Genomic DNA, 12,985 nt, shown 5'->3' with positions numbered 1-12,985 from the left:
GGGCGCTGAGGGGCCCGGTTCCCCAGTGGGTGGGCGCTGAGGGGCCGGGTTCCCCAGTGGGTGGGCGCTGAGGGGCCCGGTTCCCCAGTGGGTGGGCGCTGAGGGGCCCGGTTCCCCAGTGGGTGGGCGCTGAGGGGCCCGGTTCCCCAGTGGGTGGGCGCTGAGGGGCCCGGTTCCCCAGTGGGTGGGCCTTGGCTGCACCTCTGCCCAGTCATGTGAAATCCATAGATTAGGTCCTAATGAATTTACTTCAATTGACTGATTTCCTTCTATGAACTATAACTCAGTAAAATCTTTGAAATTGTTGTATTTGTATTTTTGTGTGTGTACGTATATATCCACACACACACACACGTCTACACCTCTTCAAATTAATGGATTTGCCTCACAGAGCGGGAAGTTGAGGGAAGCTGAAGTGAGTTTTGTGTAAAGAAATCGCCTGCGTGTCCTCGGTTTCAACACTCCTTACTGAGTTCCAAATTGCCTCTGGAAACAACGTCAGCACACAAACTGTTTGTCGGGAGCTTCATGAAATGGGTTTCTATGGCCAAGCAGCCACACAGAAGCCAAAGATCACCGTGCGCAATGCCAAGCGTCCGTTGGAGTGGCGTAAAGATCGCCGCCATTGGACTCTGGAGTGATGGATCACGCTTCACCGTCTGGCAGTCCGACTGACTAATCTGGGTTTGTTGGATGCCAGGAGAATGCTACCTGCCCCAATGCATAGTGCCAACTGTAAAGTTTGGTGGAGTAGGGATCATAGTCTGGGGCTGTTTTTCATGATTTGTGTTCGGTCCCTTAGTTCCAGTGAAGGAAAATCTTAACCCTAAGGGCAATACAATGACATTCTAGACGATTCTGTGCTTCCAACTTTGTGGCAACAGTTCAGGGAAGGCCCTTTCCTGTTTCAGCATGACAATGCCCCTGTGCACAAAGCGAGGTCCATACAGAAATGGTATGTTGAGATCGGTGTGGAAGAACTTGACTGGCCTGCTCAGAGCCCTGACCTCAACCTCGCCGGACAACCCTGGGACGAATTGGAACGCAGACTGCGAGCCAGGCCTAATCACCCAACAATGCCCGACCTCACTAATACTCTTGTGGCTGAATGGATGCAAATCCCTCCCAGAAGAGGGAATACGGCTGTTGTAGCAGCATAAAGGGGACACCAACTCCAAATTGATGCCCATGATTGTGGAATGAGATGTTGGACGAGCAGGTGTCCACATACTTTTGGTAATGTAGTGTATCTCAGATTGCCACTCTAAGCTATTGTACACCATCGCATAATAAGGAAACCATTACTATGGAAACCAATAATATGGAAATCGTTACTATGGAAACCAATAATATGGAAATCATGTCCTTTTCAGGATCACTTAGTGTCAGAAACCAGTTCACACCAAGTAAAACCTACATCATTTATCATCTTTGTCCTTCAATAAAAATGAATGAACTGTTACAAGACACAAGACTTAACTAAGCACCGGAGTTTCTCTTTCTTTCTGCTCTCGGAGGACCTACACCCTCAGGACTACCTGGCATGAGGACTCCTTGCTGTCCCCAGTCTACCTGTCTACCTGGCCGTGCTGCTGCTCCAGTTTCAACTGACCTGAGCCCTAGGACCGTGCCCCAGGACTACCTGGCATGAGGACTCCTTGCTGTCCCCAGTCCACCTGGCCTTGCTGCTGCTCCAGTTTCAACTGTTCTGCCTGCGGCTATGAAACCCTGACCTGTTCACCGGACGTGCTACCTTGTCATCTATGAACATTTGAACATCTTGGCCATGTTCTGTTATAGGACTGGCCACCCCTCATAGCCTGGTTCCTCTCTAGGTTTCTTCCTAGCCACCGTGCTTCTACATCTGCATTGCTTGCTGTTTGGGGTTTTAGGCTGCGTCTCTGTAGAAGCACTTTGTGACATCGGCTGATGTAAAAAGGGCTTTATAGTTTACTGAGTTTACTGAGACAAAAGTTCATTAAGCTTTTTTATAGTTATACAATACATTTACGTCATTTAGCAGACGCTCTTATCCAGAGCAACTTATAACAGTTAGTGGATTCACCTTGCGGTAGCTCGCACAACCACATAGATATCACGGTCATAGTAAGTATATTTTGAACAATAAAGTAATTATTTGAAAAGACAAGTGCGAGTGTTAGTATTTTTTTTGTTTAATTTTTAGGTAAATAGATGTACCTTACAAAAGGTACGCCCACAACAACTGGGCAGGATTTCAACACGGAAGGCAAGCAAAATTTCAACACCACTGCAATATCCTATGCCACCGCAACAGGTCGCTGTTGACCACACGAGACGCCGTGTGACGCGTGGGTTGACGTCACGAATTTAACTTGAAATGCCCTAAAAATCCTTTCGTTTCTCGCCGGGCGCAGTGGCGTGCGCCTGTAATCCAAGTTGCTGGGAGGCTTAGGCTGGCGGATCGTTTGAGCTCAGGAGTTCTGAGCTCCAGTGGACTATGCCGATCGGGTGTCCGCACTAAGTTCGGTATCGATATGGTGCTCCTGGGGGAGCCCGGGACCACCAGGTCGTCTAAGGAGGGGTGCACCGGCCCAGGTCGGAAACGGAGCAGGTCAAAGCCCCCGTGCCGCTCAGTAGTGGGATCGCGCCTGTGAATAGACGCTGTAGTGCAGCCTGAGCAATACAGCGGGACCCAGTCTTTTTGAGCTTTTTTTTTCTCGTCCAAACATCTTTATGAATCTGTTGGTTTGCATATGAAACAGAAATATGCTATTACGCCACATTTGTACACTTGTGAAGAAACAGAGCAGACGTCAATGTATAATATATATAATAATATATAATGTAAACGTTGATTTAAACCAGTGTCCAGTGACGACAATTTGTAGCGATAATGTTCTTTTATTTGCTTCACTTTCGACCGTTTCTCTGATTTAGCCACGATGTGACAAACACCCCCTGCTGGTGCTCCGGCGTAACTACAACTATGTTTCTGAATACTTCATCGAGAGTTCCAGTAGTGGGCGCTGTTCTGGCTTCATACTGGTAAGCAACATCATTGTAAAGAAGTTATTTTCTTCTTTGAAATAACATTCTGTAAATTCTATTAAATTACAATTGAAGTATGAAACAAAAAGTTCTGAAACTTGCAGCAAATCATATTATAAAATCATTGGTTTCACAAATCATTGAAAAAGACAAAAACAAACCAAATGCCATCCATTGCGTAAAACTTTTTATTTATTATCATGAGCATTTTCTGTCCACTGATTACAGTTTGTGGTCCTCAGGGTGGTAGAGCTCACTCATCAGCCGGTAGATGTAAGAGGGAGCGTTGCCGCCGATGTTAGAGATGAACAGAGTGATGAGTTCAGGAGGAACATAGTCGAACACGAGGCAGTGCACGTTGACCATGGATAGAATCTCTCCTATAGAAACAGAGTAAAGTCACATGTTGAACACGAGGCAGTGCACGTTGACCTTGGATAGAATCTCTCCTATAGAAACAGAGTAAAGTCACATGTTGAACACGAGGCAGTGCACGTTGACCATGGATAGAATCTCTCCTATAGAAACAGAGTAAAGTCACATGTTGAACACGGGGCAGTGCACGTTGACCTTGGATAGAATCTCTCCTATAGAAACAGACAGAGTAAAGTCACATGTTGAACACGAGGCAGTGCATGTTGACCTTGGATAGAATCTCTCCTATAGAAACAGAGTAGAGTCACATGTTGAACACGAGGCAGTGCACGTTGACCTTGGATAGAATCTCTCCTATAGAAACAGAGTAGAGTCACATGTTGAACACGAGGCAGTGCACGTTGACCTTGGATAGAATCTCTCCTATAGAAACAGAGTAGAGTCACATGTTGAACACGAGGCAGTGCACGTTGACCTTGGATAGAATCTCTCCTATAGAAACAGAGTAAAGTCACATGTTGAACACGAGGCAGTGCATGTTGACCTTGGATAGAATCTCTCCTATAGAAACAGAGTAAAGTCACATGTTGAACACGAGGCAGTGCACGTTGACCTTGGATAGAATCTCTCCTATAGAAACAGAGTAAAGTCACATGTTGAACACGAGGCAGTGCATGTTGACCTTGGATAGAATCTCTCCTATAGAAACAGAGTAAAGTCACATGTTGAACACGAGGCAGTGCATGTTGACCTTGGATAGAATCTCTCCTATAGAAACAGAGTAAAGTCACATGTTGAACACGAGGCAGTGCATGTTGACCTTGGATAGAATCTCTCCTATAGAAACAGAGTAAAGTCACATGTTGAACACGAGGCAGTGCATGTTGACCTTGGATAGAATCTCTCCTATAGAAACAGACAGAGTAGAGTCACATGTTGAACACGAGGCAGTGCATGTTGACCTTGGATAGAATCTCTCCTACAGAGAAACAGAGTAAAGTCACATGTTGAACACGGGGCAGTGCATGTTGACCTTGGATAGAATCTCTCCTACAGAGACAAACAGAGAAGAGATCAGAATCTCTCCTATAGAGATAAACAGACAAGAGATCAGAATCTCTCCTACAGAGACAAACAGACAAGAGATCAGAATCTCTCCTACAGAGATAAACAGACAAGAGATCAGAATCTCTCCTACAGAGATAAACAGACAAGAGATCAGAATCTCTCCTACAGAGACAAACAGACAAGAGATCAGAATCTCTCCTACAGAGATAAACAGACAAGAGATCAGAATCTCTCCTACAGAGATAAACAGACAAGAGATCAGAATCTCTCCTACAGAGATAAACAGACAAGAGATCAGAATCTCTCCTACAGAGATAAACAGACAAGAGATCAGAATCTCTCCTACAGAGACAAACAGACAAGAGATCAGAATCTCTCCTACAGAGATAAACAGACAAGAGATCAGAATCTCTTCTACAGAGATAAACAGACAAGAGATCAGAATCTCTCCTACAGAGACAAACAGAGATCAGAATCTCTCCTATAGAGACAAACAGAGATCAGAATCTCTCCTATGGAGAAACAGAGATCAGAATCTCTCCTACAGAGACAAACAGAGATCAGAATCTCTCCTACAGAGATAAACAGACAAGAGATCAGAATCTCTCCTACAGAGACAAACAGAGATCAGAATCTCTCCTATAGAGACAAACAGAGATCAGAATCTCTCCTATGGAGAAACAGAGATCAGAATCTCTCCTATAGAGACAAACAGAGATCAGAATCTCTCCTATAGAGAAACAGAGATCAGAATCTCTCCTATAGAGAAACAGAGATCAGAATCTCTCCTACAGAGAAACAGAGATCAGAATCTCTCCTACAGAGAAACAGAGATCAGAATCTCTCCTACAGAGAAACAGAGATCAGAATCTCTCCTACAGAGATAAACAGACAAGAGATCAGAATCGCACCTAGAGAGACAAACAGATGAGGACATTTTCTTGTCAGTCATTTAATCAGTCTTTTACACAGACAAAGCGTTGATTACTGCTGGTGTTACAGACACTTTGGTAAAGAGTCTCAAGAGTATAAAACATTGAAATAAGTTCTCAATGAAAGTACTACCTGCTGTGAAGGGAAGCACCTCGTGTGGGAGACAAACGTATGGAATGTGTCCTCTTCATTGGGAAACTGAGAACAGGAACACAACTATTAACGTGATTCAAGGATATGGAGATTTCAGGTGAAGAAATGTCTCACTGACATCCATTTCCACCCAGAAAGTGTTCATGTTCAGACTGATCATCAAATCACATTTATAAAGCCTCTTCTTACATCAGCTGATATCACACAGTGCTGTACAGAAATGCAGCCTAAAAACCCCCAAACAGCAAGCGATGCAGGTGTAGAAGCACGGTGGCTAAGGGGAAAACCTCCCTGGAAAAGGCCAGAATATGGTTGTGAATACCTGAGGCGAGAGCTTGAACATGGGAGCACAGATGATGAGAGGAGTAGAGTGGTGTCTGGCTGCTAGAGCTACAGAGTGGGTTCCGTTGACCGCCCGGAGCCCGCCATTGGCCAGAACCGTCTGTGTGCCGATGATGACCTGTAAACCCCCACAACTGGTCCATTAACAGTAGTCAAGCTATCAATAGTTTTAGAAAGAGCCTGTTCTAAAAAATATAAAAAAATAAGCAAAATCACAGTAAAAACAACAACAACAAGTCAAAACTCACCTTATTCACTCGGGACATCACTGCGAATATGGCAGCATCTGCTATCACAGTGGTCTCAATGCCCACTTTGGAGAGACCTGTAGCCATTTCATGACCCTTGGGAGAGGGACAAAGGTCATTACTGTAGCATATTAAATCATGAAATATTATGGAGAGAAGAAATTAATTAAATAGATGCCTGCTTCCTTTAGCACTACTGTATATACATATAAATAGATAGAAGGATGGAGGGATGGAGGAAGGAAGGGATGGATAGAGGAAGGGAGGGATGATGGATGGATAGAGGAAGGGAGGGATGATGGATGGATAGAGGAAGGGAGGGATGATGGATGGATGATGGATGGATAGAGGAAGGGAGGGATGATGGATGGATGATGGATGGATAGAGGAAGGGAGGGATGGATGATGGATAGAGGGAGGGATGATGGATGGATAGAGGGAGGGATATAGGGAGGGATGATGGATGGATGGATAGAGGGAGGGATGATGGATGGATAGAGGGAGCGATGATGGATGGATAGAGGGAGGGATGATGGATGGATAGAGGGAGGGATGGATGATGGATGGATAGAGGGAGGGATGATGGATGGATAGAGGGAGGGATGATGGATGGATAGAGGGAGGGATGATGGATGGATGGATGGAGGGAGGGTGGGATGATGGATAGATAGAGGCAGGGATGATGGATGATAGAGGCAGGGATGATGGATGGATAGAGGGAGGGATGATGGATGGATAGAGGGAGGGAGGGATGATGGATGGATGGATGGATGGAGGGAGGGAGGGAGGGTGGGATGATGGATGGATAGAGGCAGGGATGATGGATGGATAGAGGGAGGGATGATGGATAGGGGGAGGGAGGGAGGGAGGGATGATGGATGAGAGCGTCTGCTAAATGACTTAAATGTAATGTAAATGGATAGAGGGAGGGATGATGGATAGGGGGAGGGAGGGATGATAGATGGGCGAAGGGATGATAGATAGAGGCATGCAGGGAGAGAGGGATAGATAGGGATGGAGGTATAGTTGGATGGAGGGATGATGGAAGCGAATGAGGGATGAAAGGATGGCGTATACCTGGCAGAAGGGGGCACACTCGGCCACGATGACGTGGAACTTGCGTTTCCTCGCTGCGTCTTTGAGGAAGGCCTCGACGGTGCGTGAGCGGCCGACAGTCATGATGACCTCGTTGGAGTGGATGTGCTCCAGGGCCTGCATGGCGATGTTGTCTGTGGTGCCATCTGGGAGGGAGGAAGATGACAAGAAGGAGAATATAACAGTAAGCTCAGTGCTGCTTGACCAAGGATAATATTCTCATAGGATCTTTAGGAATAAGCAGTGTACAGATTAAAAGCACTAGAGAACAGGGGGGGGGCTGAAAGGGGACTAACGCCCTCCAGATGAAACAGAGATACAGTCTGAGATGTTATTTTCCTTATGCTTCAGTTAAGCGACATGATTATATCTCCCTCACTAACTTTAAGCATCAGCTATTAGAGCAGCTCACATATCATTGCACCTGTACATAGCCCATCTGTAAATAGCCCACCCAACTACCTCATCCCCATATTGTTATTTATTTTTTGTTCCTTTGCACCCCAGTGTCTCTACATACACATTCATCTTCTGCACATCTATCACTCCAGTGTTTAATTGCTAAATTGTCATTATTTTGCCACAATGGCCTATTTATTGCCTCCCTAATCTTGCTACATTTGCACACACTGTATATAGACTTTTTCCACTGTATTATTGACTGTATGTTTTGTTTATTCCATGTGTAACTCTGTGTTGTTGTTTTTGTCGCACTGCTTTGCTTTATCTTGGCCAGAGGTCACAATTGTAAATGAGAACTTGTTCTCAACCAGCCTACCTGGTTAAATAAAGGTGTTCTCAACTAGCCTACCTGGTTAAATAAAGGTGTTCTCAACCAGCCTACCTGGTGAAATAAAGGTGTTCTCAACTAGCCTACCTGGTGAAATAAAGGTGTTCTCAACTAGCCTACCTGGTTAAATAAAGGTGTTCTCAACCAGCCTACCTGGTTAAATAAAGGTGTTCTCAACTAGCCTACCTGGTTAAATAAAGGTGTTCTCAACTAGCCTACCTGGTTAAATAAAGGTGTTCTCAACCAGCCTACCTGGTTAAATAAAGGTGTTCTCAACTAGCCTACCTGGTTAAATAAAGGTGTTCTCAACCAGCCTACCTGGTGAAATAAAGGTGTTCTCAACCAGCCTACCTGGTGAAATAAAGGTGTTCTCAACCAGCCTACCTGGTGAAATAAAGGTGTTCTCAACCAGCCTACCTGGTTAAATAAAGGTGTTCTCAACCAGCCTACCTGGTTAAATAAAGGTGTTCTCAACCAGCCTACCTGGTGAAATAAAGGTGTTCTCAACTAGCCTACCTGGTGAAATAAAGGTGTTCTCAACTAGCCTACCTGGTGAAATAAAGGTGTTCTCAACTAGCCTACCTGGTTAAATAAAGGTGTTCTCAACTAGCCTACCTGGTTAAATAAAGGTGTTCTCAACTAGCCTACCTGGTGAAATAAAGGTGTTCTCAACTAGCCTACCTGGTTAAATAAAGGTGTTCTCAACTAGCCTACCTGGTTAAATAAAGGTGTTCTCAACCAGCCTACCTGGTTAAATAAAGGTGTTCTCAACCAGCCTACCTGGTGAAATAAAGGTGTTCTCAACCAGCCTACCTGGTGAAATAAAGGTGTTCTCAACTAGCCTACCTGTTTAAATAAAGGTGTTCTCAACCAGCCTACCCAGTTAAATAAAGGTGTTCTCAACTAGCCTACCCAGTTAAATAAAGGTGTTCTCAACTAGCCTACCCGGTTAAATAAAGGTGTTCTCAACTAGCCTACCTGGTTAAATAAAGGTATTCTCAACTAGCCTACCTGGTGAAATAAAGGTGTTCTCAACTAGCCTACCCGGTTAAATAAAGGTGTTCTCAACTAGCCTACCTGGTGAAATAAAGGTGTTCTCAACCAGCCTACCTGGTGAAATAAAGGTGTTCTCAACTGGCCTACCTGGTGAAATAAAGGTGTTCTCAACTAGCCTACCTGGTTAAATAAAGGTGTTCTCAACCAGCCTACCTGGTGAAATAAAGGTGTTCTCAACTAGCCTACCTGGTTAAATAAAGGTGTTCTCAACCAGCCTACCTGGTGAAATAAAGGTGTTCTCAACTAGCCTACCCAGTTAAATAAAGGTGTTCTCAACTAGCCTACCTGGTGAAATAAAGGTGTTCTCAACTAGCCTACCTGGTTAAATAAAGGTGTTCTCAACTAGCCTACCTGTTTAAATAAAGGTGTTCTCAACCAGCCTACCTGGTGAAATAAAGGTGTTCTCAACTAGCCTACCCAGTTAAATAAAGGTGTTCTCAACTAGCCTACCTGGTTAAATAAAGGTGTTCTCAACTAGCCTACCTGGTTAAATAAAGGTGTTCTCAACTAGCCTACCTGGTTAAATAAAGGTGTTCTCAACTAGCCTACCTGGTTAAATAAAGGTGTTCTCAACTAGCCTACCTGGTTAAATAAAGGTGTTCTCAACTAGCCTACCTGGTTAAATAAAGGTGTTCTCAACCAGCCTACCTGGTTAAATAAAGGTGTTCTCAACTAGCCTACCTGGTTAAATAAAGGTGTTCTCAACTAGCCTACCTGGTTAAATAAAGGTGTTCTCAACTAGCCTACCTGGTTAAATAAAGGTGTTCTCAACCAGCCTACCCAGTTAAATAAAGGTGTTCTCAACTAGCCTACCTGGTGAAATAAAGGTGTTCTCAACTAGCCTACCTGGTTAAATAAAGGTGTTCTCAACCAGCCTACCTGGTTAAATAAAGGTGTTCTCAACCAGCCTACCCAGTTAAATAAAGGTGTTCTCAACTAGCCTACCTGGTTAAATAAAGGTGTTCTCAACTAGCCTACCTGGTTAAATAAAGGTGTTCTCAACTAGCCTACCTGGTTAAATAAAGGTGTTCTCAACTAGCCTACCTGGTTAAATAAAGGTGTTCTCAACTGGCCTACCTGGTTAAATAAAGGTGTTCTCAACCAGCCTACCTGGTTAAATAAAGGTGTTCTCAACTAGCCTACCTGGTTAAATAAAGGTGTTCTCAACCAGCCTACCTGGTTAAATAAAAGGTGAAATGAAATAAATGAAAAAGCTTAACAGCTGCTGGAAAGTATTTGATATCGGTTGGTGATAATATATGCGTGTGTCTTCAGTGAGAATCTTACCCAGCTCTGTGAGGAGTTCATTAATGGCCTCTATGACGTTGGCTTTGAGATGAACAAAGTGTTGTCTGAAGTTCTCCTCACTCAGTTCCCCTGCCGTCAGCAGCTTGTGGAGGGACTCCTGCTGCTCGGTCTCCTCACTGCTACCACGGGACCTGAGGAAACAACAAAACAAACATAGTTGACATGAGAAGAGACAAGCTGGGTATATTTCAATTGAAATGACCATTGAACAACAAGACATTGTACAGATGGTCGCTTTAACATGAGTAGAGTGGCAACTGAGAGATCGTCAACAAGTCGACCTATTACATAATTAACCAGATTTAGGTTTAGCTAACGTTCCACTCGCTCTACTCCATGGCATATGCTCAAAAAGATGTTTACCATGACAGGGTTGGTAAGGAGTGGAACGATAGCTAAACAGATTGGTACCCAGACTATGATATGGACAACCATAACAAGGGTATCAGACACCAGATGAACAATGTTAATTTACAAACCGTCAGCCTGTTCTTTTGAAGGAATATTTCCCAGAATCCCCCATCTCTCTCACCTGGCATACTCCTCCCTGATGATAAACTCACCTAGCATACTCCTCCCTGATGATAAACTCAGCTGGCATACTCCTCCCTGATGATAAACTCACCTGGCATACTCCTCCTCCCTGATGATAAACTCACCTGGCATACTCCTCCCTGATGATAAACTCACCTGGCATACTCCTCCCTGATGATAAACTCACCTAGCATACTCCTCCTCCCTGATGATAAACTCACCTAGCATACTCCTCCTCCCTGATGATAAACTCACCTAGCATACTCCTCCTCCCTGATGATAAACTCACCTGGCATACTCCTCCTCCCTGATGATAAACTCACCTGGCATACTCCTCCCTGATGATCTTGAGCACGCGGCGTACCATGTTGCCCACGGTGGTCTCGGACGGTTGGGCGGCCGTCATTCTCCTTCCCTCATTGCGAATGATCTCCATCAGGTCACCTGTTATGACATACAAGAGGATTTCTTTGTCACACGTCATTCCAGGTAAGTGAATAGAGAAATAGTAATGGCGTTTTTTTTGTAGGAAATAACTCCACCTACGGGGAATATTATTCTCGTTTTTTTAGGGGTTTCGGATAAAACGCTGAAAATAAAGTCTGTGGTAAACACAGGCTTAGGATATTTTATATGTTTTGTTATATGAGAATCTTTATTAGCTAACTTCACTTTTTGTGAATTTTGAAGAATGTATGTAATGATAAATAAAATAAAAAACAAAGCACTTAAAGCCTTCATAATTCATAAAGGTCATGTTAACTGACTGATATTATCGCATAGAACAAAATGTAGAAGAACTCCTAAACCTGTGTTAACCTCCGACCTTATTTTCGGCATTTATTATTTATTTCCCCATAGGGATTTACGACTACAAATTGGCACGCTCTATTATGAAAGACTTTTAGAAATAACCCAAGATAGACCACAGCCTGTCGTTTCAAATGGGAACTAATTAAATCATAGTGGTCAGAACAGCCAAGGAAATAGTGAGCTCCTATTGGCGCGCTCTAGCATTTATTTGCATATTTCCGTTAGGTAACGCTCTACTATATGAAGTGCGCGTGTTCATTAACTTTATTCACACTTGCTCTCCTAAACAATGCCATTTTTAAAAACTTTGGCAAAGGTTAAAGTCTAAAAAAAACGCAATCCACTTTGTTTTTGTTACAAATTCTCGTTTTGGAAACAGAAAACTGTATAGAGTTCAAATGTTTTAACGATGAGAAAATTAGCAGAATGTTGGACAAAATCCATTTCGCGCTATCTTCTCCCGCTGAGTTTCCGCTCATCACCATATTTGGTAGTGAGTAGAAATGTCATGCGGATGCTTCACATTTATAATCCGGTGAAATATCTGTGCCATTATGTTCAGACATAACACCATTGACCAGTTTCAAAATGACATCAGCTTTTCGTGGCTGTTCAGATTTTGACAGCTGCCTAAAGTTACTATCACAATGTGTCTTATAGCGGATAAAAATGTTGGTCACAAATGTCAAATGTAATTTACAAAAACACTTACAGCTATCTTGAGAACTAAAAAAAAACATTAATCTAGCCATCGAATAAACTAGCTAGAGTTCAGCTGTTATAATGGATACCTGCGCTGCTCCATCGTGCTTGGGCTGTTATTCTCCGAAGCAAATATGTGGTTTCTCTGGCCATTTCCCCCGACCCTCGGAGGGGTCCTGTCCCACTGCCTCCCCGCTTCAAATCGGCAAGAAAAGCCTCGATTCGTTCCGTAAGATCTGTTTCCTTGTCTGCCCCAGGCATATTGTTTTTTAAATTAACTTGCTAGATGCTGTATAAAAAAACTATTTGATGTTGTCACACATTTACTGAAGAGGGAAATTGAACCGGAACTACATTGTGCGTGAAGGAAGGCGCTTCCGGGTCATTATATTAGTCCAATGCTGATTGGACCAAATGATTAGAAACGCACATCTTGCAATATTTTCATAGATTTCATAATTTATTCATAATCATTTTACATTATTAGGTAGACAGTAACAGGTAGACAGTACTCGTGTAACCTTTATAAATTATGTAT

The 12,985-nt window shown here is 43.6% G+C and overlaps 1 protein-coding gene across 1 annotated transcript; it reads right to left on the bottom strand.

The window, feature by feature from the left end:
* Positions 1-3,204: 3,204 nt before the first annotated feature.
* Positions 3,205-12,811, bottom strand: LOC123995454 (translation initiation factor eIF-2B subunit beta-like). The gene is given in 9 exon segments (XM_046299082.1): positions 3,205-3,410; positions 5,539-5,568; positions 5,571-5,604; positions 5,882-6,019; positions 6,150-6,245; positions 7,227-7,390; positions 10,378-10,529; positions 11,256-11,376; positions 12,537-12,811. Coding segments are annotated over 9 exon segments (1,065 nt in total). The 5' UTR covers positions 12,709-12,811; the 3' UTR covers positions 3,205-3,252.
* Positions 12,812-12,985: the final 174 nt, after the last annotated feature.

The sequence above is a fragment of the Oncorhynchus gorbuscha genome, linkage group LG14 (assembly GCF_021184085.1).
Source record: "Oncorhynchus gorbuscha isolate QuinsamMale2020 ecotype Even-year linkage group LG14, OgorEven_v1.0, whole genome shotgun sequence".
NCBI lineage: Eukaryota > Metazoa > Chordata > Actinopteri > Salmoniformes > Salmonidae > Oncorhynchus > Oncorhynchus gorbuscha.
Note: the sequence above shows the minus strand (reverse complement) of the source record. Positions and strands in the feature narration are given on the sequence as shown.